Source organism: Morchella importuna (assembly GCF_003444635.1).
Source record: "Morchella importuna strain M04M26 chromosome Unknown Morimp01GS027, whole genome shotgun sequence".
Lineage (NCBI taxonomy): Eukaryota > Fungi > Ascomycota > Pezizomycetes > Pezizales > Morchellaceae > Morchella > Morchella importuna.
Window position 1 is genome coordinate 660,918 of NW_025763424.1, and position 26,770 is coordinate 687,687.

General features: G+C 45.1%; 8 protein-coding genes across 8 annotated transcripts; 5 read left to right on the forward strand and 3 right to left on the reverse strand.

The window, feature by feature from the left end:
- Nucleotides 1–667: 667 nt before the first annotated feature.
- LAJ45_08097 (uncharacterized protein) lies at nucleotides 668–2,453 on the reverse strand (the record flags this gene model as incomplete). Its single annotated transcript, XM_046117650.1, has 9 exons — nucleotides 668–680; nucleotides 746–813; nucleotides 878–993; nucleotides 1,054–1,161; nucleotides 1,219–1,532; nucleotides 1,595–1,710; nucleotides 1,773–2,113; nucleotides 2,166–2,336; nucleotides 2,411–2,453. The coding sequence occupies 9 exons, from the start codon at nucleotides 2,451–2,453 to the stop codon at nucleotides 668–670; spliced, it is 1,290 nt and encodes a 429-aa protein (XP_045969299.1).
- A 2,073-nt stretch (nucleotides 2,454–4,526) lies between these two features.
- On the forward strand, nucleotides 4,527–5,683 carry LAJ45_08098 (uncharacterized protein; the record flags this gene model as incomplete). The annotated part of the gene is made up of 2 exons (XM_046117651.1): nucleotides 4,527–4,609; nucleotides 4,663–5,683. 2 exons carry the CDS (start codon nucleotides 4,527–4,529, stop codon nucleotides 5,681–5,683), a joined length of 1,104 nt encoding a protein of 367 aa, XP_045969300.1.
- Nucleotides 5,684–5,991: 308 nt separating this feature from the next.
- LAJ45_08099 (uncharacterized protein) lies at nucleotides 5,992–7,812 on the reverse strand (the record flags this gene model as incomplete). The annotated part of the gene is made up of 5 exons (XM_046117652.1): nucleotides 5,992–6,069; nucleotides 6,129–6,310; nucleotides 6,386–6,853; nucleotides 6,906–7,009; nucleotides 7,103–7,812. The coding sequence occupies 5 exons, from the start codon at nucleotides 7,810–7,812 to the stop codon at nucleotides 5,992–5,994; spliced, it is 1,542 nt and encodes a 513-aa protein (XP_045969301.1).
- A 985-nt stretch (nucleotides 7,813–8,797) lies between these two features.
- LAJ45_08100 (uncharacterized protein) lies at nucleotides 8,798–11,281 on the forward strand (the record flags this gene model as incomplete). The annotated part of the gene is made up of 3 exons (XM_046117653.1): nucleotides 8,798–9,156; nucleotides 9,215–10,283; nucleotides 10,337–11,281. 3 exons carry the CDS (start codon nucleotides 8,798–8,800, stop codon nucleotides 11,279–11,281), a joined length of 2,373 nt encoding a protein of 790 aa, XP_045969302.1.
- A 470-nt stretch (nucleotides 11,282–11,751) lies between these two features.
- LAJ45_08101 (uncharacterized protein) lies at nucleotides 11,752–13,373 on the forward strand (the record flags this gene model as incomplete). The annotated part of the gene is made up of 3 exons (XM_046117654.1): nucleotides 11,752–12,308; nucleotides 12,356–12,484; nucleotides 12,542–13,373. 3 exons carry the CDS (start codon nucleotides 11,752–11,754, stop codon nucleotides 13,371–13,373), a joined length of 1,518 nt encoding a protein of 505 aa, XP_045969303.1.
- A 276-nt stretch (nucleotides 13,374–13,649) lies between these two features.
- LAJ45_08102 (uncharacterized protein) lies at nucleotides 13,650–14,585 on the reverse strand (the record flags this gene model as incomplete). The annotated part of the gene is made up of 1 exon (XM_046117655.1): nucleotides 13,650–14,585. One exon carries the CDS (start codon nucleotides 14,583–14,585, stop codon nucleotides 13,650–13,652), a length of 936 nt encoding a protein of 311 aa, XP_045969304.1.
- Nucleotides 14,586–15,667: 1,082 nt separating this feature from the next.
- Nucleotides 15,668–15,964, forward strand: LAJ45_08103 (uncharacterized protein; the record flags this gene model as incomplete). The annotated part of the gene is made up of 2 exons (XM_046117656.1): nucleotides 15,668–15,713; nucleotides 15,783–15,964. The coding sequence occupies 2 exons, from the start codon at nucleotides 15,668–15,670 to the stop codon at nucleotides 15,962–15,964; spliced, it is 228 nt and encodes a 75-aa protein (XP_045969305.1).
- A 2,105-nt stretch (nucleotides 15,965–18,069) lies between these two features.
- LAJ45_08104 (uncharacterized protein) lies at nucleotides 18,070–19,264 on the forward strand (the record flags this gene model as incomplete). Its single annotated transcript, XM_046117657.1, has 4 exons — nucleotides 18,070–18,473; nucleotides 18,555–18,743; nucleotides 18,813–18,920; nucleotides 18,991–19,264. 4 exons carry the CDS (start codon nucleotides 18,070–18,072, stop codon nucleotides 19,262–19,264), a joined length of 975 nt encoding a protein of 324 aa, XP_045969306.1.
- Between the last annotated feature and the right edge of the window lie 7,506 nt (nucleotides 19,265–26,770).

The window sequence follows — 26,770 nt, forward strand, 5'->3', positions numbered from 1 at the left end:
GTTACAAAATCGGAGTCACGAACACTTTTGCAGAGTGGCTGTAGATTCAATCTATATAATATCCGTTGACGCCTTCACTATAAATCAATCGGGGCCGCCATTTCATATTTAGCTCATGCTTTATACACAATTCGTGCGGAGCAATGAACGTATGTAATTTGATTCCGTAAAAGTAAATGATATGTAGAGTATCTAATCTTCTAATGATCTTTAGGACTTTCGAAACCTTGAGCATTTGATTGGTCGATAGCGAGAAACCTAACCCTGAATAATAACTGGCTGCACTGGCGTACTAACGAGAGAACTCCCGGGGGTGGGTATGCACTTGAGGTGGAAAGTACTACGATGTAGGTGGGAGGAATTCTCATTTGGAGCCTAGGTACTGTTTTTTCGACCCTACCTATCTATCGTTCAACAACCTCGTACCCATCCCCTACTTATTAACAGCAATGGGAACAAGGGGTTGGGACAAGCCTCCTAAATCCATGTATAGTACGTTATATTCAGGAAAGAAGATGTTAATATTTGTGAGCTATTCCGGTTTAGGAAATGATGTTATATAATGGAGGAGCTAAGGCCTAAGTTTGAAGTCCATTTACGACTTGCCCAAACCACAAGTGGGAAGGAAACCCACGCCCGCCGCGTCCGGTACGATGCCCCCTCCTAATTATGATGAACCTCTTCCTTTAATGAGCTTCGCTCGAAAAATAAAATCTGAATGCACAGAACCGTATCCTATACATGCCTTGGTGTAAAGATTACATTCGTAGGTGCCATCATCGTTGTAAACAGATCTTTTGATCTATTCAACATCTGGACCCAAAGTCAGTTATCCGGGGCGCAGTGGATTATTCCATAAAATTTAGGGTGCACGTACCTTCCAGACATCAACGTTTTCTTCTGCCAGCCTAATATCGAACTTGCGTAACAATTGCGAAGTGACGATTCGGAGTTGCATATTTGCGAGTGGCTTACCAACACATTCATAGGAACCTAAACGGATAGAGTAGGGTTAAACAAAATACAAGGTTATCCGTGAGATGAACATCTTACCGAGCCAGAAAGGAGCATATGCTGATCTCTGTCTTGCAAGCGTCTCTTTATCAGCTTCGTACCATCTCTCTGGTTTAAACTCTTGTGCGTCCGGGAACCATCTTTCGTCTGTAGAGCTGTCAACACTTATATATATCTCAGATTCATCAGATTAAGGAGGTTCACCCATATGAGCAGCCCGAAAACAATATATCGCATTTACTCCTCCAGGGATACTAACACCATCCACCACGATCCCGTCGCTGGGTGTCATCCTCTGCACACCATTCGCTACAGCCGGGCTCATCCTTAATGCCTCCGTTATTGTCGCCTCTAAATGCCTAGTCCCTGGTGTCCCCCCGTTTATTATCTCCTTTGGAACCCTTTCGTCTGGATATGCATCATAGATTGCATCAATATCAGCCCGGAGCTTGCGAAGTTGGTGGGGGTGTGTCCCGAGCAGGGCGAAGATGGCAACCAAAGTGGCAGATGTTGTATCGCTATTGACATATGTAAATGAGGAGGGAACAATTAAAGCGTAGAATGTCAGCCAGGAATTTACCTTGCTGCGACTACTATGAGGCGAGTTTCCCCCATCAGGGACAACTTGTGTTCTCCCACGTTCTGTGGTTCAGCGTCTAGAATATATGAAAAGATATCCCTTTCCTTTGGTGTATACTAAATTTGCACATGATAAGTCGTTGGCTAATTATTCGTGTTATGAATACATGTGTACTTACCGTTTTTCTTTCCCTAACCAAATCGGTACAAAAGTCCAAAAATCTTTGAACATCGCCTCCAGCACCTAGCATGCTTAGGATGGTGAATGAGTAGCTGACTTGCCCTAAAGACGATATCACATATGCGGAATCATGCATCACGGCCCCAAAATCAAACGCGCCGACTCTCTTCTCTGGCTTCATATAATTGAACGGTTTTCCAAAGGCCAAATCGCCCATGATGTCTAGCATGAAATTATTGAACCAGTCGGTGACATTAATAGGACTCCCCGCATTTTTGGAGATGTGAGCCATAAGGGTATCGGTATACTTCAATACCCGTGGGAGGTAGTCCTGCACGGCTGGGAAATATTAGCTTGACACCCTATAGCCATAGAAAGTTGGTGAGAATACCTTTTGTGGTGAAGGCTTTATCCCATACTCTTCTCCGGATCGCATGGGTTTTAGAATTTCGCGTGGATTGAAGGCTGTGCTCCCCATCAGCAAAGTTATACCACGTCCCCTTTTTCGCCTTTGCTAGAGCTTGAAGACCGTCGGCGTGGTTTATCGAAATATCGTTTGGACCTATATACATACCCGATTAATTCGATATCTTCGGCTGGCTATGTCCATCAGGCAGTTGCGGCATCCGGACTTACCTATTCTAACAATATCACCATATTTCTTATGCAATTCAAGCATGACAAGATGGTATTGCCAATTCGTCCTCCAATGAGTGTATGGTATCCAAAGCTTCGTTACTTTCGCCCAAAACGGTCCTGGAAAGTTTCTCAACGGGTGGAACCATATTCTATACACCACCATACTACTCCACATCCCTAACAAAAACGACCCATAAATGGTTGAGGTCAGCTGCACACATGACCAGAATGGAAGTTTGAGATGAAACTGAAAAAGCGATTGAAAGGCAAGCGGAGCGAAGATTGCGACAAGAAAAATTTGTTTTGCGATGAGATCTCTCTCAGAATGGCAGAAATACGTTATGTGAGAAGTAACTGCCGTAGTGAAGGACAGAAGAGAGAGTTGGTAGAGCGGGAGGTCTGCGAGGACCGTGAGGCCTTGGGATAATCGAATCACTATATTGCTGGCCATTCTGAGGTTTATCCTTGTAGTTTAACACATCAGGAAAGCTGGCTGGCCTTCGGGGAATTGCCATTATATATCTCGGGGCGGTGTGGCCCACCCATGTCGTTCATAATAATAATTCAGTGTGTACATGTATCTATTTGCACCTCCCAATTAACCGCCAGCGATCGACGCCACCTCAGAAAGGCATGGATCGGAAATCAGTAAGAACACCGAGGCATTCTGCGGCTCCAGGGTAGTAACCTGCATGTACCCTACGTAACCCTACTTGAGAAGATACATACATAGATCTCCAAAACCACTATAGTAGATTATTTTCGCAGGGGGGTGTTACCTGAGGAAATGCAGATTCGCGGCGTTCCCGAAAGATACACCAATCTCTACGTGTAACTGAAGAGTGCCGAATTATGCTTACATGTGGTATCTACATGATGTATATGTACCTACGCCTACATATAGAGTACCTTTTCGTGGAGGTAATGAAATATATACCTGTGGACAGTACAGACATAAGATACACCTATATCGACAGTACATATAATGTAGGTACATGTACATGTAGATTTAGTGTGTTGGTAAGATACATGTAGCCAGTACAGTACATGTACTGTTAGTAAAATCCGTCTCACGTTCCAAAGAGTACGTATTCATACTACATGTAGTACTATGTAGATTCATGTAGCTACATGTAGTAAGGCGTAAACTGAGTCTAAGTGACATAAGCACCTCATGGCAACCAAAGCTTAAAAATTTCGTTATATGTATGATTACATGTATAGGTACTTCCCGGCAAAAGCTCTGTTACGACTTACATGTTATGTATATTACTCGTACTTTCATGACGTTTGTAAAAGGAACCGTTATTGCATACCATACTAAATTGTGGACTTGGCGCGTATTTGTATGGTATGCAATAGTGGTTCCTTTTACAAATGTCACGAAAATACGAGTACATGTAGGTACATACACCCAACTACATGTACATGTACCTACATGTATTACCGAAAACCCGGCACGGAACTCCTATCTTCACTCATCCAAAAGAAAAATAAGAATCTCACCCCTGCATGCAACACTTGTAAGCGAAAATCGCGTGTTTCCCTTCCGTTCAAAAGCCCGATTGGTCTCGCACCCCAGATATTCAAAACAGTTCCAGTCTCAAAATCTCTCTTCCGATCTTGGGTTGGAACGTCGTGACAGGCCTCCTTGGCGAAACAAGACTTTGCTCTCGTTGATAGGCGCCACTGCACTGAGATATTTGACATGATTGGCTGGTCGCTGGCCAACCTCAACTCGTTGGGAGCCGCCAACAGGGATTAGTAGAAGAGACGAATCTGTAACAGGATGTGTCGTGGCTAGGTTAGCTCTTGTGAGAGCGGTATATCTTTATATAGGAGATCTGTTTCCCTTCGACAACTTGTGCCTTCTTCTTTCTTGTTGCTGGTTTCGTTCTTTGGTTTGGCACATGGAGCATATCCAAAGTGCGCATTTCTTTTCACGACTTTAATTTGAATTCTATTATCTGTCAATCCGGCCGGCGTTGAGCGCCAATTAAATACCTAATATATTTATTCACTTCACACAGACAAACACCTTCCTCCTTACATATACTTGGACATCTTCTGGAATTATTACATCCTTCTCATAGTAACTTCAACGACAACGATAATGATCTCACCGTTCCAGATTTTCATTTTGTTTGGGGTAGTGAACTTCTCTCAGGCTTTACCGGCATATATACCAGTACAGAAGTACTATAACCACTCCTTTTTTCCCTCTAAATAATTCTAACTTTGGTATGTAGTTGCTCCTCGACCCTCCACTCGACACTCACAACATTCACAACTTTCTTGCCCACCCTCTTCCCGTCGATGCCAATACCGCAGAACACATCCATCGCAGCTACGCCGCCCTCGATATCTACATCCACTCTCTCACCTCCATGCAAAAATACAACTCTTGCCCTCTCACCTACTCTATCGACTGCCAGAGGGGTACTTGTAGTAACTACAACTGTAGACCGTCACCACTTCGTGGAGGTTGCACCAGTGACAGTCACTACTATAGAGAAAGTGACGGAGACAAAGTCAGAGATGCAAATGGTGACGGAAACACAGACTCAGAAGGTCACAGAGACAAAGATGGTCACCATAACAGCCAGTGGTGGGATGGAACAAGTTACGGAGACATCGGTGGTTACTGTGACAGAGAGCCGCGCAACAGGGACGGAGGAGGGAGTAGGGAGTACGATAATTCTTCTGCCGCTACCTAGTAGCAGTATTACAGAAGCTGTTACAACCATGACTACGATTGCGATTATCACTACGGACGTAACCTCGGTTGTGACCGCTATTCTCACGCCTACTAGTACCGAAGTTATAGATGTAACTACTACGGAGCAGGCTACAGACATACCCACCACTCAAGTTACTATATCAAGTACAAAAAGCGGCCAAACTACGACCCGAGACACTACATCTCCAGAACTGACGAGCAGCGTACAGCCAGTTCCCATACCAACACCTACCGAAACTAATATTAAACCTACGAGCACTGCTGAGCCTGCACCGGTGATAACAGCAACTCCCGAGCCCACATCAGAAGTTGACAGTGGTTTAAGATCATCCACTCTCCTTCGCATCTCCATAAGCCGCCTCTCCCCTCCCCCAGCACCAGCCTTTGAGACTGTAGCACCAATAGCCACAGAAACACCGATCGTCACAGCACCACCGGTGGCAGCGGGGGATGATGATTCGGAGACACCGTCAAATCTACCGGATTGGGATGATGTGAAGGGCTTTGCAAATACATTCACCGGCGCCTAGTTTGAGAGCTTTGGTGCAAGATTTTCCCCTCATGGACTGAGGCTTTGTATATACTTTCATTTTTGCGTATAATACTACATTGGAATTAATAGAGTAGGCCTTGATGGGGCCCCCACGCCATGGGCCAATGCGCGGGTTACGATTTAAAGTTATAGGAAGTGGGAGCCTCTCACTAGGAGGAGGCTAGCGTTAGAGGCAAAATCTTCTATTCTTTTCTTGGTTTTAATACGGGAATTGTCGAACTTTTGTGCTCGAGACAACTAAGTTCAAGCTTTGTACAGATCTATGACAAGGCCATCTGGTACTGACTAATCCATTCTGCGAAATCGCTTGACGTTGGGCTCCGTGATATCTCCCTGGTTTTCACTCGAGTAAAACCTTTTTGTCTGTTGAGGCCGTTAGATCACTAGCTAGAAATCAAAAGTAGAGAAATGGAATCCCATACCACCTGAGTGCCTTGGTATGAAGGTATAGCTAAGGCTTGCGTTTGGGGAGCAATTTCGGGCTTATCTTGATGACGAACCCCTCCAGGATGTCCAGCAACGCGATGTGTAGAGTTACCAGTCGTATAATTGGCCCTAGGTTCCGTATCCTGGCTGAGAGGATGGTAGAGATTTGGAGCCCAGACTAGCGGGGAGCTTAGTAAGTCACTGGTACAAAAAACAGGGAAGAAACTCCCTTCGGTATTAGGGTTGTCCGTACTCGCAAGAGGTTCGTAATATTTGCTGCCAATATCGCTCGACTCGTATACTATTTCACCTGCACCTTTCCCCCCGTCATGCTTGATAACATGAGAGTTCAAACTCATGGCACTGGCGGCTGGTTTCTCGAAGTATCTATTCCCCCCCCCCAAACTCTTCGGGTGAAGGTGCCCAGTTTTAAATCCCGAGAATCCAAGTGGCTCCGCCGGCTTGCTTGTGGGCTTCGAAACAGTGTATGATTCTCCAAGGGAGGGCTCCGTAATATGCCGATCCTTCAAGCCCTGATCATTCAGCTTGCACAAGGACTGAGTCCTGGTAGGGCGTTTCCTCGACTCCCCCGGCGGTTCAGGCAGCTCTGATTGTTTGGCCTGCTCGTTGAATGTAAGTGGCCTCAAGAACTGCACCACATCCTCCACGCCTCGGCGAGTATTCCTCCCCTTTTGAAGTAATTTCATCTTATTCAAATGTTCTTATTGAAATTAGTTTCGGGTAGCATCCTGTTCTATGGGGTCGAAACTTACCGGCTGATCGATAATTGAATACAAATCTTGCATAGATGTCTTGCTCAAGAAATTTATAAAGATGTCGCCTTTTCACGAACTTAATAGGGAGCGCCTCTCCAATCCTAGAAATGGGTTAGCACTTACTTCAAAGAGGCTGATAAGTGTAAAATAATGCTTGTGCGGTGCTGAACACATAAAGGGGGATGAAAACGTACTGTATCATATGACTAGAATCTCCCAAATTCGTTTGTTTACTTTCGTGAGCAACTGGGGCTTGGTCATTTAGATCTCCAGAGCCAACAATGCGTATTTTCCGCAATACCACTCTTATCTGACCAGGCTTTGCAATAAGCGGCTCCCGCTTGCTTCTTTCGGTCCTAAGATTCTGCATCATCGCTAGGAGGTCGCTTTCCTCAACATCCGAAGCAGTTTCCCCAGTGGGGACACTTTCAATGCTAGCGTCAGGATCACTCATTGAAAGGGTCTTGACAAAATTCTCCAAGCCAATTTCTTGGAAATACCAAAACCTTTCAATGGCATTTCCATTACCATCACTGGTAATACTGCTATCCATCAACCGCTCTTCCGCCCTGACATGCCACGGAAGATAGACGATTGTTGTAGCTTCTGGAACTAGACACTCGTCTAGATAGGCTTCGGCTAACAGGTGCCATTCAGAAGGATTGTAGGGGTAGTCTTCGGGCCTATTACCTCCTCTCCTGTCCGGATGTACGCGTTGGTCAATTATGATATCTGGCGCAAAAAAATCATCATCAGGTTTGACAACGATGCCAAATCGCATTCCCGTTTGCGAGATAATGTATGATTCACAAAGAGTGGAATCTAAACCGATCTCTGTGCCTAGGGAAGTAACTATACTGCCGGCGGCGCAAACCTCAACCGAAATTTTCTTCAATTTCGGCATTACGAAGGTTGGGGAATGATCGAGAAATGTCGGGGAGCGGGAAGAGTTGCTTTAGAAGTAGAGAAGATTACAGTACAGAGAGTGTTGGAAGTGGTGCGAGTAGTGGGGTGGGTAATGGTACCGGAAGATTCGGGCGTTGGTGCCGCGGACTCAAGCTGGACGTCGAAGATGTTATAGGGCGCGCTAGAACGCCTGCTGTCCGCAATCATATGCCTAGAGTTGGGGAGGTACATGTAAACTACACGTATAGTAATTTCTAGATTAATCGCGAATTGGTCAATGGCAACTTAAGGGCCAGGCTAGATGTCGATGCTACCCGCACAACCTACTAAATACACCGTACATGTGTTCACTTTTGTTTCTTCTACATGGTACATGGCACATACATGTACCTTCATCATTTTGGCATATACACGTTCTTGATTTTTGCCTACTGAGCTCGATTTATTTGTTTATCCTGCATGTATTGCTACTTATGTATGTACCTCTTGAATACGGCATTAATACCACGGTATTCTTTTTGCAATGCTGGCTTGATTCCCTATTACTCACGAAATCCCATAGTCATACAGAACTAATTTCACCCCGCCTTCGGTACCGCACTTCAACCGTAGCTGATCAATGGCCCAGCGGCCAAGGGCAAATTAACTACAACCCCGCTATATATTGAAACTGGGCTTGCGGTTTGTATGTACATGCCAGAATTGAGTCCTAGTGTAAGGGAAGTGTACCTAACACCTGTGTAACACGTATGCATGCTTGCATGATTTAGAGTTGTACAAGATCACGATGATGAGGCTTAAAAGCTTAGCTAGCTCCACGCGCGCGCGGCTCGTTTGGCTGAGTCAGCTGGATCCGGACCCTGGATCCAAAAGAACACCCGTCCCCTATTAGGGCCGGAGCAACATATATTTACATTTACAATATAAGCTTCCCACAACCTCCCCCCCCATATCTCTTATACCCTATCCCCCTCTTTTAATTAATGTCTACCACTCCCTACGATGCTCCTCCACGGGAAGTGGTGGTTCCCACAGTCTCCCCACCGTCCACCACTTTTGAACCCTCATCAATCACGATTCACCCTACTGCAAACGCGTTTGCTGACTCCCATGGACGTACCATATTTCTACGAGGCATCAACGTATCAGGAGATGCGAAATACCCCATGGAAAATCCTCTTGCTGGTACTCCCGAGTTCTACGACGCGAGCACCGTAACTTATGTCGGCAAGCCGTTTTTAAGTGTCGAGCAAGCCAGCGAGTGGTGGATACGCCTTAGAGCTTGGGGGATTGGTATAGTAAGGATGGTTATTACTTGGGAAGCTTTGGAACCTAGAAAGATGTCAGTTAAAGCTTATAGTATTCAATTAAAGCATTCCCGGGGGCTAATTTGAAATTAGGGGAGAATATGACGAGAAATATATTGATTATATATATGCAATTCTAGAAAAAGCACATCAGGCAGGTTTGATGGTGTTTATTGATGGTCATCAGGATGTCTGGTCCCGATATACCGGTGGGTCCGGAGCTCCCATATGGACCTTTCACATGGTCGGCCTGGACCCCAGTACTTTCCCAGCCACATGTGCAGCAGCTCTCGATGTTTCTGGGGCAAGCACATCTCATTCAACCCCCTCTGGTCGTCTATGGCCAACAAATTATTCGAAATTTGGGCCGGCCACCATGTTTACGATATTTTATGCCGGCGAAGTTTACGCCCCAAAAGCGGTATACTCTGGGGATCTACCTGAATTCCAAGGTGAAAATATTGGCTATGTCTTGCGTAGTGCGTATATCAAAGCATATGCACATCTTGCATCCCGCTTGAGTTCGTTGTCTAATGTACTTGGTTATGATCCCATGAACGAGCCGCACCCGGGCTATATTGCGTTACCATCGCTACATCGCCATAATGAGAATACAGAGCTACATTTGGGGCACATGCCTAGCGCGCTTCAATCTATGGCACTTGCGGCGGGCCTCCCAACGCCTGTCGGTTACTTCGAACGGACCTGGCCTCATCCATCAAAACGGGTGAGGGACGACATTCTTAATAAAGAACGGATCTCAGCGTGGCTTCCAGGTAGGAAAGATATTTGGTTAGATGAAGGAGTTTATATTCTACCCACAGATAAAGAAAATGGGAAATTTACATTAGGGCCGAGAGGGGAATCGTATTTTGCAACAAACCCAAATACTGGAAAGAAAGCAGACTTTGAGAAGGACTTCTATGTCCCATTCCTGAGATCCTTTAAGTTGGGTATTGCCCGTGCCCTTCAAGATTCATTGGCCGGACGTTGGATGTTTGTTGAACCTGTCCCAAATCTGGGCCCACCGGCTTGGGCAAAGGGCACGAACCCGCCACCAGGGGAGAAGGTTTGCTACTCGCCACATTGGTATGATATCCGAGTACTTTACGAGAAGGCTTTATGGTACGGAGTGTCTTTTGACACATTATCGCTTGCAGGCGTAAGTATTCCCACCAGATATATCCTGATCCCTATTCCTATTAACAAATTCAGGGCTCCCGCAAACTCTGGAAACACACCTATATTGGCCGCAACGGACTGACAGCCAACTATGCGGATAATTTTCAGCGTTTTATTTCGCACCTAAAAACCTTTCGCCCTGAAAAACCAACACCAATCTTGATAGGCGAAACAGGGATCCCATTTGACATGAACCTCCAGTCCTCCTACATTACTGGCGATATTCACATCCCATTAACACAGCTTGACGCCATATTCCACGGCATGGAGAAATCGCTCCTGAACTGGACTGTCTGGAATCTAACCTTGTCGCACTCCACAACAGCAACACCAGAATCAACGCCTGCTGACAACGAGACCTCCGCTCAAATTCAATCTGGAGATAATTGGAACAGCGAAGATTTTTCTCTCGTCTCACTCCATGCAAATCCTACCGTTGAAGTTCCACTCCACGGTGCCTCAAATAGTCCCCGAGATCTCGAGAAACCCTTAACCCGAGCGGTCTTGTTCGGGGACCTCTATTTGGGTGGTCGACTCCTCCCAGCGCTTCTACGGCCTTATCCTGCAAAAACCGCAGGTATTGTTATTAACTCGGAGTTTTTTCTTGATACTCTCAGCTTTGAACTACGGTTCATTGCTAACCCTCCACTTCCACCACTTCACGAGGCTGGTCTAGAAACAACAACAGAAATTTTTGTTCCGGTATACCACTTCTCAGGACGTGAGTGCATCCTCACTATCTCTGTATCTGGTCTAGGTCCAGAAGAGGAAACGACAATTCATAGGCCACACGCCAGTGGACGAACAAAGAGTGGGATTGAATGGACATGGGACGAAGCGGAACAAGACTTGGCTATAGTCCATGATGAGCGACATGCAGGAAAGGAGGTGAGTGTGACTTTGAGGGCGCTAGTGCCCGGGGAGGTAGCGGTGGAAAAGAAGAATTGGGCAGGCGCGCTCGTGGGCATGTTTGTTTGACAAGGAGTTTCATTTTTCATTTTTTCTATCTTTTATTCTTTTGGATTTAGATTTAGATTGAAGTTTGATTATCATACAAGAAGGTTTGGTTTGGCTATAAGTAGGTGTGCGTGTGTGGTCATGTAATGCTTAGTTTTCTGATGTTTTAATAATTTGAATAGAGTGGATAGAAGCGCATAAGATTGTACGGCTGTGATTATTAGAGTAGAAGTAGAATGAATAAAGAATATTCAAGGTGACATTGTAGATGAATGAAGGGACTTGATATTTGAATCAGATACTATCACTCGGTTTCCGGAATTCGATGAGTGGCTGTTTTGTGTGCTGGAACTCGTGTTACCGCTTGTACCGGTCTCTTATCCATCCTCTACGAGCAGCACTGGGTACGAGCCTACACCTGAGCCTACACCTGAGCCTACATGTATGTACGTACAATCATCTATGTGCGGACCTGTATACATACAAGTTCCATGCACTTCCATGAGCTTAAAGGCTTCAAAAATCCCAGCATCCTTCCCATCCCAATCATAACCACCAACACCGCAATTGTCCCCATGTCTCTAACCATGAACCCACGCTCGATCCGCACTAAGAATTTTTACGATCTCCCTAGGGGTATAGCAGTCCATATTTTTAGCTTTCTCCCCCTGACTGCCCTCCTCGGTGCTCAACTGGTCAGCAAACGTTTCTACGTCCTCACGAGCGGGGAGGAATTTAAACATTGTTTTTTCCTCTCGCCACCATTATCGTCCCTATTACCAAGCACGGAGGTATTTCTTCATCCAGTCTTCGGCAGGCTTAACTTTTCCGCCTACCACTCTCCGAAAGTCATCAGGATTGGGGAGGACCTGGATAGTCTCAGCCTTTACAAAGCAAAGGTCGGCAAGCAGTTTGCAACCTATCCCGCCTTGAAGAATGTAGTTCTTAGGGTACTCTCAGGGGGAATTTGGTCGTTTTCGACAGAAATCAAAGTGGAGAATGATGATGGGGTTACTGTATGGGACGTTATCAATGAGTCTACAACCTTGTATGTTCTTCCCGCTAAGTCTCGGTATGCAGATGTTTCTAATACAGTTCGAACGAAAGCTTCAAGAGTTACACAAAGGTTAGCTTTGCAGACCATTTTGGTCTTGATGTCTGTGAAGAGCGTGGCTACGATCCCAAGGTTCTTATGCAGAACTATGACTTCCTCGACCCTAAGATGTAAGCCCCTTCAAGCCTATCTTCAGGATTCTTTGTAAACTGATACCTGCTTTGTAGGTCCTTCCCTAAAATCTTATTCATTGATCGCAACAGCAAAAATACAATTATTGCAGATTATGAATTCAACAAGTTTGCATCTCTACCACTCATCAAACGCCCGGCAGATTGGGATATTGGTGATAATGATACTGCTGAAAACGGCTACGAAATGAAAGTGCAAGAGGCCTATGAAATTACGTCATGTATAGGTATTGGCGAGGGTGAGGAGTTGGTAAACGCTCAGGAGGTGGAAAAATCCAGAGAGACTGATTTAAAGGACGATGAAAGGAGGGAAGAACTACCCGCCTCCGCATTAAGTACTGCTGGAACCGAGTCTATGGATATAGCTGGTGGGGTTTTGTCTGCCACTGTGAAGGAATCCTTGACCTTGGAAAATATTAGTCAAGATACCCTCGCGCCACAGCGTGAGAAAGAGATGGCCTTGGAATCTCTAGGTGGCGCCTCCATTGAGATTGGCAATAGGGCAACAGTTCTCGAGAGCCTTACCCTCGAAGGCCACAAAACCCAAGACAGTGATTCTTATACAACCGAGGAGTCTACTTGCCAGGTTGCGGGGTCCACGCCGCTGATATACGAAATTGAGTCGGGGGCGATACAGGTTGATCTCACACCCGAAAAGAAAGTTCTATCACCTATTCGGGATGACACGTGTGAGCCTAATATTCTAAATATTACGCCTCCTCAAACTCTTCATACACTAAAACCCGACCTCCCTGAAATTAACATTGACGCTGGCAACGAGGACGATGGCAATCTCGACATCGCATCAGGTAAAACCTGGACTGTTATGGAGGAGGAATCGGACGATTGGGAAGATGCATTTGCTTAGCAAGTTCTGCTTAGAGCAACTATTTTGTATGTAGAATTTAACAAACGTTGCCAATGTCTAAAGGATAAATATACGTATTAATGAAATCTGCTTGATTTCAGTAAAATATTTTGCCCCGTTTATTATCTTGCCACCACTGGAACTATATTATCCACTTGAAAGATTCTATATACTAACGCTTTTCTCGAGATCTGATGAACTCCCAAGTGTTTTCGCAGCTTTAACGGCTACTCCCTCTTTTCCAGGTGCCAATAATATATTTGTTATAGGTATTCCTCACACATTGAGAACAACCCCTTCGTCTACAATTAGATTCTCGGAGACTCTAAGCTCTTTGGCTACGGTCTTTTTAACCCCAGCTGATGCCAAATCGGCTTCGACCTTTCCACGATCCCATGTAGTCTCAGTGAGATGACTCGAGACAAAGCCCTCAACGACTTTGACCTCATCATGGGTTGAAATCCAAGTCCCCACATCTGTGGCTTTGCATATCTCCAAACCTGCTGGGAATCCGCCCGAAATCTCGCCGCCCATAAAACTGTAGATATGCTTAAAAGGATGTAGGAGCAGTGTCAATTGAGGTTTTTTGCCGGGCAAGCGTGAAAACCATGGGCGCAGGGCAGAAATCGGGATGCTATGAGGAGTGAAGAGCGTTGAAATCATCTTCGTTGTTGAAAACGCTTCAGTGAAAAAGTACTTTATTCCGATCGCCGAATGGAGTCCTGGCATTTCCCATGGCCACTTGGCGGGGATAAACTCAAGCTCCAACCACGCCGGACGCTCAGGATTCTGGGTATTTGGAATATCGATACGAACTCTATCACTCTTCTTGAATACGGTCATGCGAGAGGAAGGAAACCATTTCCAGCCTTTAATGATAGAGCTCGCGTCTGGACAGGCGTATAACCGCGTACCCAGATGTGTTGACCAGTCGAATTCCTTTAGTGTCTCCTCGTGGCAATGATCGGACTTGCTTTGAGAGACGATTATGAGATCTGGGGCCGGCGATAACTCAAGAAGAGAGTTTACAGCCGGTTTTACAGTATGTAGCTGGTTGGAAAACCGGGGGTGGAACACAGGGGCATCCGAATGTAGCCATGGGTCTAACAGGATCGAGAAATCGCCCTCTTTGGTTGTTGTACCGGAACTCGGTAGATGGAAAGTTATGAGGAACGTCGCATCAGTGTTGAGGTGCTGAACACTCAGTGACATCTTCTTCTCCGTTTGTACAATTGTGGGGAAAGGAAATGAAAGGAAAGGGGAGGGGGGGTTCAAAGGGTGGTCCGGGCAGCGCAAGATCAATCAAATGGTAGGCGAGCTAGGATTAGACGATTGGACGTATACGCGTAGGGCTCACAACTGTCTCGTTGTTTTAACGTTGAGGCTCTACCAGGCCATGGATGTGTAATATTAATACTCATAGCTACGAGTACTAGTTGGGAGGGTCTATGTACATAGGAGGTGAGAAACGGTACGATAAGGCTATTATGGGAATTGAGTTGGCCAATCCTAAGCCCCATATATAACAAGCCTCATAGTCGAGTACATCGATTGCCAAGAACCACTAACCCATGTTGCATCTACCTTAGCTACATGTACCTGTAGAGTACATGTGAATACTACAGTAGGTACATCATGATACTACACCGTACCGCCACCATCACCATCGCTACCATATTTGATATTAATACGCAGTACATAAGAGAGCCCTTTCATCGCATCTCTGGCCACGTAGCGACATAGGCGGCTGATGGAGAGTGACCCAGCGTGTGCCAAAGTCCGAGGCAGATCGAAGTTTCTGTTACAGAGCGCAATTAATCTAGCAAGCTTAGTGGGGGTCTAGATCAGGATGTTCGCTGCCACTATGGTGCGTATTCATCTAGTGTACATCTATACAGCCTCTCCTTAATACAGGGTTCTCATATGCTGACTTGCGCAGTCTGGTGGGATGGTTTAAGAAATTTGTCGATTGGCGATCGAATCGGCACCACCCCGTTTATTGATTCTTAGCTGGTGGTCACTCTCAGCGCCGAGGACAGCTGCATGATTCCAGCTCCTCAGTAGTCTGGGAATCTTTAACGGTACCGGGAGTTCAATTAACCGAGAAGGATATCTATAGCAATCTTCGTTGACTCATCTGTGTACCTGGAATCGTTATCAGCGCCCAAGATTCGATTTGAGTAATCGGCATATTGAATCGAGTACGGCCATGGGGAATCCGAGAGAAACCACAGAATCTAAAAGTACAGACTCAGGTGTGAGACTCTAATCGAACTCAGGACGGAATACCAGAAATGTTGAAAGAGGGGGTCGACTACATGACTATGATCCCCAACGTACGTAAGGCACCCACTTCAGTTGAACAATCTCATGCAACGCCCAAACTTAACTTTGTGAGATATTCTAAAGGGGCAAATATTACATATTGCGAGCATCAATTGATACAGGGTTTGAGGCATGTCTTTGTCCCTCTTGCAGGTCTTCTAAAGGCCCCAGTACCGGATTTTCCCTCTCCTTTAGGCCAGGCAGAACATACACCTTTAAGGTTGAGGCTACTAAAGGCATACTTCGATGATTCATTAGAGTTGTAGATTAGGCCTTTATTAAATTGGTATTAAAGAAAATTCGAGCATTTCAGTTTTCTTTAGTGAGAGAATGAATCATGGGTTATCACTCGTCATTAAATTGTGGCGAAAACTTGGAAATGGGGGCCGTAGAATTGCATTGGGGTCCTATTGGAAGATCTCTCAAAATTACTGATAGGGGGTCTTTATGCCTGGAAAAACAAAATTGTCACGGGGCTTTTGCTGGATCGAAAATACATGAGGTGTCCCTAGGGGAGGTTAGGAAAGACTTTCCCAGCTTGGAGACTTGACAGCCTCAAAAATAGACAAAAGCGACGGCTATATTATCCAGAAATGACTTACGAGAGCATCAGTGCTCATGACATGCGCAAAAAGACGCTCAGAGTATGAAGGTCCAGGTAACGTGGAGGGCTTCTATCAATGAGTTTTAGAATTCCTGAGCATCGATCAACTCAATTGATCATGATCTCTTGGTCGCCTAAAAAAAAGCTGCTAAGAAGTGAGTATCATAGATACATGTATGTAGGTATTAGCTATAGTTCGGTAAATACTTACATGAACGTCTCGGTCAGACAAGGATTTCCGGGACCCAAATTTTTGACCTGCGCACAAGGCAGTATATTTCGCGGTCAGGAGGCTTTTATAGCTCCATTGGATCAACTACAACCGGACCCGGTTATAAAACACTACGGACCAGCTGAAATCACTGCCGCGACTATGCAGATGCATATGGCCATGGGGGAACGTTTTCCAGAAATCGAATCCCTTAGATTGTGCCTCGCTCCAGTGGCAGGGCCAGCTCAATGGGTTCTATGCGTTGTCATGATACAATTCAAGATAAACGCCCATGCAAGATCTGGGGCGATGGTAGAGCGCTCAATCGTTGCAATAATGTCCAAGAAAAATCTTCTGTGGGAAGTTTGCATGCAATTGATGGTATTTTGATGAACTCAACGGCACGGCAGCCTTGCGATGAGCACGGATGACAGTGTTTGATTTCTGAATTCACTCCATGTTCTGTTGAATGGGAATGGAACTGCCCTCCCTGTTTCAGAAGTAAAGAATTCGCTAAGTGGGTGGCTTCTTTTTTTTTTTTTTTTTCCTTTCTCTCTCTTCCATGAACGTCGTTCCACCTACCCTCCTCACACACAATCGGATTATTGAACCATGCTTTCTTTTCTCTCGTCCGAAGCCTGCGCGCGGGCTAGTCTAGCGAGCGAGTGTGAGTGAGTGGGTCACGTGCTGTGACGTATCACGTTCTCAGAAATCGAGGCTGTGTAAACTGCTGAATGGTATTGTTCTTTGCATGTACCGGGTTCACAAGGCACAATTGAATACATCATTCATGCAAGGTACGGTACATACACCCTTGGGTAACACGAGAAAAATTTTCCTGCTTGGAGCGATTGGGAAGTGGAGTTGGGATGAGATCTACTTAGTCTTTGACCCGCATTGGATACCAGCCAGCTACACATGCTCCTCCTCTGTCTCACCAGATCTTGTTCCTGCATCATCTACCTTCCCATCCATCCAATGCATCAAGATCCATGCGGGGGTTAACAATATTATGGGAAGCCAGAGTCGCCCAACAGGCATCATCGTATGGGCTCCATTGCTAACTTTGGGGCGAGAGTGTTGAGAGCAAAGAAGTACTCAGGATTTATAATGAGTACTTACCGAAGGGGAAGAAGAAGAAAAAAGAAACTCCTCCCCGAAAAAAAAAAAACATTGACAACGGGAACGACTTTGACAATATACTATGGAAAGTCTTGAGAGCTGGATTGGGAGGTCCAGCACTTCGGGCCCCGGGAGTGGATCCCTGCGACGATCTAAGACAGACAGACCTAGCCTCCTTATCGGGCGTGTACGGTGCCACGCATTCGAATAGCCCCGTTCAAGGCCATGAAGGTGTAGTGTGGCATGCACACCACACCATGTCTGGCATATTAATGTATCCAAACATATATGTAGGTACACCGTACAGCCATTACGCCTTAACTACAAAAACGGTCAGGAATATCATATATACGACACAGAATTTTTGAGATCCCCATATATCATCACCCACCGACCACCCAGAAAAACTATCCAGCTCCCTAATAATCAACAATATGGAAAACTATAACTATAACTACCGCAGTTTGTCCAACATTTATCTTGAACAAACCAATCCCTATCCATTGATGGACTTTGATTCAATCCATAGGCGCGCTACAGACGAGCGTTTAGGCGATGTAGGCTACGAATGCCCTCAACCTTCGATATACCAACATCATGAACATCACGATAGCTGCTATAATTACCGGGGTTCTCGTTATAGCCCACGTCAGGAAAATTATCAATCTCCTGTGGTGGAGCTCGAGACATACCCCTGTGGGGAACAAGATTATGGAATATCGAGCTTGCGCTTGGTTGAAGAGAATGGCGTAGATCACTCATCGCCTGTGCAGCAAACGTTTTTGCCAGCTCCTTCTAGCCCTGCAATGCAGCTACCCCAGTCCCCATGGACGCAATAGTAAGCTTTTACAAAACCATTTTTGTGACAGAAGTGCTGCTTTTGATTTTGATTGGTCGGCTTACCTATTTACCCCTGTAGTAGCGAAGATGAATTCAGCCGAAATTTTGAGAATACCCAATACACGGCCTACACAGAATTGCAGCCTGGGAGTGGGATGAACAATAGCCACTATTTCCAGTCCCCGAGAACAGTGGAAGATAATATCACAAATCTTGGATATCAACCCCATTATTCCTCAGATCTAGATGACGTCCCGACCGCGATCCGGTAATACCTTTAATTACTTTTTTTTATTTTTTTTATTTTTTATCTTTTCTAACAAGCAACCATTCACAGCAATACCTCTGGCAAGACCCACAATAATCAAGGGAACAACACTACTGTAATCACCGAGGAGAAAGAAACGCCAATTTTGGAGCTGCCGATCGACCAAAAAAACAAAAGGTACATATTTCTCATCTATTTTTTCACTTTATCAATAGAGACTAATTAAGTTTCTTCTTTCTTTTTACAGTGTCGACGTCAGAAGTACAGGCTTGTCTTCTGCCCCGGGCCGACGATACAGGTGCCCAGTCCGGGGATGTAACTTGCAGTTCAAGAGACGCGCTGAAATGGACCGTCATAAGGAGTCTGTTCATCAGCCATCTCCTGGACATCTATGTCCCATACCGGGATGTAATCGCGGTGTTCCCGATAACGGATTTAGCCGCAAAGACAATCTAAGACAGCATCTCAAGTTGAAGCATGAGGTTAAGTTCCCAAAAGGCAGGAGATCCCGCAGGACGTAATATTCCTGGCAATCAAAAATCATGGGGAAGAGGGCGGGAAACTTGCCGAATCAATACCAGGGAAGTGGATGCATGCGGGTGGATTGTCGAAACAGTGTCAAAAGTAGGGCACACCGTGGCAGTTGTCAAGCCCAGTTACCTATTGCCGAAGCGCACCTCACCATGCTCATTGGCGGTCATCAGCCAATAGGGCGCCGTGCACCAACTATCTTTGCGAGGATTTCCTGGTTCACTATCCCCGGTATTTGGAGCACGAGAAGAAAAACACCCTTGACGGTGACATAATCCGCCTGGCTATTAGCTTATTTTCTTTTTCCTTCATATCGAACAGTGCAAGTTTTGTTTTCTTTGTTTTATTTTAATGATTGGGACGTACCGCCGATAATTCAAGCACTAAAGTTTTATTCAATCCTTAAGTCTCAATTGTATCGTATCATAAATCTGTGCCTATTGCCGAATGAAAGGTGACCCAATATTCATTACTGCTTTGCACTGTTGCAGCCTTGCTGCAGGAAACGTCTCATCTGCAGAGTTAAACATTTGTGCGAAGTGCAATTCCTACGGCCACAGAGATTATCAACCTTCTACTCTGACGTTTTTTGCGGCCCAGTTTCAGTTGACGTGCAGAGCGGGGAACTGCATGCAGAAACCACCATTGGTATAGCTGATCTACCGCCGAGCACACCTAGGAGCGTAAGTTTCGGGGAGGTGAAATTCAGCCGCGCTGGTGCTAGGCAAGGCATAAAATATTTTCGACCGATGATGCCCAGTCCAGATAGCCATTGCATCTGAAGTTCATGCGGGCACTGGTAGTGTCAATCTCAGGCGTTAGATATCCGCTCTTTGTAGATTATTGAGAACCGAGCGCGGGGTATTGCTGCGTTGGAACGATGATAGAAAGGATGATAGGTTGGCCCAGATGGACACGAAACGGAGCCTGCGTAACAGATGTTCAATATGGTTTTGAAAATTTTTTTGGGCCGATTAGTGTAAGACGCTTGGCTCAGGATCAATGGATGAAACAGAGCCTTTGTGATCTTACAAGGCGGTACATGAGGCTGACAATAAACTCATACGGCAAGTAAAACCTGTACAAGTATATGCAGAGAGCGTTTGGACACATTGTCTAAGGAGCGAAATTATGGAACCAACATGTAATTCTTGCAATATATTCTGACGAAAGAACGGAGGAAACGTATAACGTAGATTGCAAACGAAGAAGAAAATAAAATAAAAACAATAAGGGCAACTGAGGTAAAACACACCAAAATGATGCGCGGGAAAATGCTCGGATAGGGATTATAAAGTGAGGAACAACTGTCTGTACGTATGGGATAAGGTAGCTTAGAGCGTGAGGCAGGCGTGAATTGAGGCCAAAGATGGAAATGCAATCACAACAAGAACAACAATATGAATTGCAACACAACCAACGAAAGAGTGAAAAAAAAAAAAAAAAAAAAAGGGCCTGGGGTATGATGGCCAAAGGAGAGGAAGAAAATGTTGAGGAGTAAGTAAACAAGCCTTGCACATCAACCCCATGGCCATATCCAAGCTTCTGGCGCGTAGACCTGTGTTTCGATTTCTCAGACCGATTCCACAAGTCGAGGTCGTAGTTGTCTCTACGTATGTGTATATACGTCAGTTAGTTGTTAGTTGTACCGTTGTCCACAAAGCAAGATTATATATAAAATGAGGGGACGTTCCGTAGACAGAGTTCGAGTTCGCTGTCGTTGAGATTATCGGGTCATCTTGATAGAGGGGTGAATGGATTGAAGTATATATAATTATTCCTAAGGCGAAAGCGCATCCGTATCAATTAAACAGCCCCATACGGGCCGACGGACTTGGATTTAAATGAATTGAGATTGTTCCCTGATAACGTATCTCAAACCTTCTCAAAAATGATCTCAAGAAGTTATCAGTGGCGGGCCCCATAAGGGTTCCGTAGCTATCAACCTATCGTTGGGGTACCCCAGGGCTTTCGATTGGCCAAGGTACATGATCATTACTATCTCTAACGCGCAGGTCGCCACATCTAGCTACTTCTTTACCTATGTTAGTTGTTCTAGACGAAGTATCACAAAGTCAAATTGCTCATTTCCTCACACAACAATATTTCACAATTGATGTAGAAATTGCTGCTTAAAGAACTCAGGCAACATTGCGAACCATGCTCAGGCACCTACCACGTCTCCAGTTAACACCCCATTCATCTAAAAAAAACGTTGATTATGGTGCAAAGATGAAATTGCAAGGTTTGCCTGAGGAGTAACTTGACAGCTTCGCGCGTTTCAGATTATTACGGCAATCCGTCCAACCGGAGTAGATATGTGCCTGACCGATGGATGAGCCGGGGCTATGATCTCGTTTCATATTCTTCTAGAAGCCTGGGGATGTGCCTTCTAGAAATCGGAGAATTAATGACACCGCCAGGCGCATTCGATGGTTGCACACGCGGTGCTTCTAGAGTGGAATGGAAGCCTGCATGGGAATGCACAACGCCCAGTGCGTGCATGCCAATTCGAACGGGCTGCAGAGAGTGGAAGTTGACAACAGTGCCCCGCATTGCCAACAATCCAATGGTATTCTGATACAAACATGAAACCAACACCCCCTGCAGTATCCGAAACCACACGTGGATTCACCCCTTACCCCCTTGTTCCTGATCTGAGCCCGTATGTCAGATAAGCGCCCAGGCCTGAACACCACAACATGGCGAAAAAAAAGGAATCTATTAAGTTGTCAGTACCTGGAATTCAATCTCATAACAGAAAAAACTTCCTTTAGGCAACTCTAGCAAAAACACATGCCATCCTCAAGGAGTACTGATTTCTATAAATCAACGGAGTCTGATTTTTGTGGGGGAATATGCTCAAAAGGCTTTGGCCTTGTTTTCTAAAGCATTCCCAGATTATTGTACGGCCTGTAAATATCCCAGAATCAAAGAAACGTAAGATGAGATATCGCTGATATTTTTGCCGTCACTATCAATATTAAAGACCTTCAAAAAGAAATTGGTGAATCAGAATATGTGGGCACACCACACGTGCACGCCTCAACGTCAAACGCCGAGCAAAGCTCACTAGTTGGGCTCAGTAGAAGTGCTACATGTAGCTATCAGGAAATACTTTATATGCAAGGGGAACTTGAGTGTAGCGAGTAAGATCCTGCAATCTGCCCTATTCAGCTATGTTTGGCCAGGCCATATTTAAAATCTGCTGCCTCAATATCAACAGATACTAGGATACAAACCGATCTAGCTATATAGCCGAGAGATACCCTGGCTCTTGGCAGGTGATGGTGGAGGCTTTCATTGAGGCGTCCTGATATGATCGAATATTGCCGTCGTGAATGCGCTGCTAAATTAATTGCAAACTGGTATTGCTAGTTATGTTTAGGAATTTGTTAGAGTATAATGTCATTGAATGAGGCATGAACAACTGTGAGATCTTGTCAGTATCATCACAAATATTCCTTTAATTTTAGAAGAGAAAAATTAATTAGCTGTGAATGTAGTACTGAAAATAAATATCTAGATAGGGAGCTCACAAGACATGTTTCTCCACACCACAGGGATCCCCCATGAAAGGTACATCAACATATATTCCGAATAAGAGTTGAGGTAACCAGTCGGCAAACGCCACCATTCAAATAAATCTTCGCGGTGATCCATCAATATTATTCCATTAGCCAATGATTCTTGCGAGTTGACACTCGGATGATTCTAAAATAATGGAGATCTTGTGATCACCATGAAGCCTGGATTAGATTCGCCTTGCCAACCGGGCCTCGATCAAGGCCTTTTTACCCGTTTTAAGGCATCGGATTTGGTATTCGTAACAACCTTACACTCAGGAGAATCAGTAAAAGAAATACCGCAACCCTTCAATAGACAACACACCTAGAAAGGTTAGTCAAGGATGAATCGAGGGATTTTTGTCTCGTTGTTCATGGTCTGGAAAAGTATATATTGAGGCTTTTTATCCATCAACTCTGCCACATCTTCAGTTGGTATCGAGCAGCACGAAACGCCAGGCAAAGCTTCTAGGATAGGGATCAATACAAACACCGCGGGAATGTCCTGGCCAACAGTCGCTTTTCCACATCCAGGGGACCGGTGTCTGGAAACGTATACCGGTTCCTTGCACATATACACCCATTGATCACCATCACCGGCCACATCTTGGTCTGACATCTACACTATGTCCCTTTTCAGAGACTTGAATCCATGGTGATAACATGGGGGTGGGGGATACGAAGAGGGGGGGGGGGGGGGGGGGGCAATCCGGGAAACATGCTTCAACTGTACGATTGTTGGTACTAGGGTTGGGTTGAAGGGGGGGAATTCGGAAGAGCCAAGATCCTCGATACCCGAATCGGATTATCTTACTTTTCGAGTCTAACCAAAATACAACCGCAACCACAGAAATCGGATTTTCAATGCCACACACTACCCGGTGTCACAATTCTTGTTTTAATTAGGAAATCTCGTCGGGGAAAAAAAAGAAAGGTGGTGGAGGTTTAGGTAGATTCGGCGATATAAAAACCACAAAAATGCTTTTTTCCCCCTTGCTAATTTAAGTCAATTTTTAGGCCAGACTTGTGGACTCTATCATTGGCATCGGTGTTGTTTTGGAGGAGTCGCCGGTGGTATCCTGGACATGATATGCTAGTAAAGATTGCTCTAGAACACCACCATGGGGGGGGGGGGGGGGTTTCTTTACTTGATCCACGGGATTCGATTCGAGTTAGATTCGAGCTAGATCTATCATCGGAGATCTGGATCCAAGATATTCACCCTCAATGAAAAGGAGATAAGCACGATTCATTCGGTTGGTCACAATTACCTTTCTCGGGGGGTAGAACCAGTAAGCAGGGGAAAGGATTTTCATATAAGAATATCTCACGTCAATCAACGCGCAGATCATGGGGGGACATCAGCCTCCTTACCGGATGGATCTCGACATCAGGGGGGTAGGTGATGAGCCTCTCGGATACTACATGTAGGTCAAATATTTTGCCAAGACATGTTGTCTTTAACCCGGCCAGTCGATCACAAATAGATCCAGGTGAGGCCCTTTGATATCCATATAGACACATATAGACAAATAAGTGGTGATCGTTAAGAGTACACCCGAGTACAAGGTGGAGCACATGCCCAAACTGGTACTCTGTTATCGACAACAATCTGCAAGAAGATTGTCACCCGTTTACTATGGGTAATTAAAACGCGCAGTGCCGCAAAAGAACTTCAACTGGCATCCCATCGCCCCACGGACTTGTAGACACACCTCTTATTATATTCAAGTAGATTGCATATTGTAAATCCCTGGTATTGCTAGCCATAAAAACGAGGGGGGTACTCTGCCGCCTGACATGGAATATTGGCATATGCAGTAGTGGTCTTGGATGATAACTGCATATATGAGATGTCCGCGGATACGTGAGAGGAGTCCTAACCGTTAGGCTATAGCTATGTAGGATCAAGTTAATTTTTCGACAATGTCTCTCCGTTCGGGGTCTCTCTGGAACCTGTATATATTCAGACAAATATCTTGTATTGTTAGGTTATCAATGAATCTATCATGTACAAAGCTTGCATCCTGTGCCTATGTGAGATACCTAAATAAACCTCATCTGACAGAGGATATAAATGCGTGTAGTCTACGGTAGAAGTCTAGCTCCAAGGTTCGGTCGCTTGTGCGGCGAAAGGTGTCAATGATAGTGATGCCGTTCTTCCATCACATACCATTAACTACGATATAGAGATTCATAATAGTCCAAACCATGGTCTCCGGCTTAAGTCACAATCATAAACCGTGGAAAGGAATTTGAAAACTGGGAATAGCACTCAAAGGCTAGTCTCAGAGTTCTAGTCATGAACTATCACTCGTAACTAGTGAAACATTATCATTATACTTTTTTCTTATTAACGTTTTGAATATACTCTAATATGGTACAATGAAGATATTTCAGCGTGTAGCTGTGTTTTATAAAATATTTGGAGGCCTCTTATCGTGCCAAACGGCTGTTGTGATTCTTGTCCGGTTGATCCGGGGCGCGTGTGGCTATGCTGATGTTTGAGGAAACATGAACTAACTAGGACGCTTCTGAATATACTACTGGTGAATGTATTCTTGAAGGGCAAACTAGTGTGCGGCATGAGTTGACTATAATCGAGTACAAAAATCGAGTATTTGATTTGATTAGACTCGATTAGGGGTGACATTTCCAATCATAATCATGATTAGTTTTTTGCAATAAATAGATTAAATCATATAAGTCCAAAGAGACAGTCAAACCACGAAATATGACCGGCAAATAATCATTTCCCCTCCCATAAACCTGAGGTCAATTTTAGTAAGAAATTCTGTCTTAAAGGCCGAAGATATAATCCTGTAATCAATCAGAATAATCGAATAGGTATGAGTTTATACCATCAATCAATGATCATGAGTATGATTTGATAGGTCTGGGAGGGTGAGTTGACTCGGTTAAAGGCGAAAAACCTAATCGATTGTAATCATGCCTCACACTAGGGCAAACCACTTGGCAGAATATCGTTCCACCAAGACCAGGCAAACGTATAGTTTCCAAGCCCCAAGTATCCCTCGGACTGTCATCTTTTGGCGAGGACTGACTTCTAGGCTTATTAAGACAAGTAACAAAACGAGACGCAACGGACCAAGCAAGAAAGGGCTGGCTTCATTGTCCTGTTACCCCTTCTAGGTACAGCAGAAGTTAGGAGTATGTTGGAATGAGCAGCGATGGGTAAGTGGAAAGTTTTCGCCTGAGGTTGAACGTAAGCCATACAGCATAGACCTCTCACTACCTCGCATATATAGGTCACGGGCCCCCCCACTCTCCGGTAGAAGCGCCGGTATGAACTCCATAAATACCATATAGTCAGGACTGAGTACATCTCGACAGGGGATTTAATATGTATCTGCAAGCGTCCGGTGGAGTCCGTGGAAGATTGGAAGCGTCTTCTGCGTGTGAACATATGTGATCATGAGAGAATATCATTTGAGTGCAAGGACCTTGAGAGCTAATATGGGTCCAACCTTTGACTGCGCGCAGGTGACCTCGCAGATGGCCTGTGTTTGGTGCAACAGTGTGAAGAGTGCGGAAGCGGTGATCGACATGATGAAATGCGGGACGATGTATATTCGGCGCAAGCACATCCTAGAGGTAACGCTCCGCGTGAGGTCTCGATGCTTGGGGTGTATGTGGGAGTGGTCTGTTATTATGATTTGTTCGATGAGCGTACGTTGAGAAACCAACCGACTAAAGGAGACAACCCTTGTCATCACAGGTAGTCACTCGCTGATAAGGAAGTACATGTAGTTGCTATTATATAAATGTCTCATGGCGGAGGAGAACATGAGAAAGCGAGACGTCCTCTAATTGAAATGCATAGATCCTCCCGCGCCACGCCGAGTTTTCAGGTTCTTGCAATCAATAACGCTGCCTTGGGCTGGTGCCTCCAAGCACAGAAACTATTAA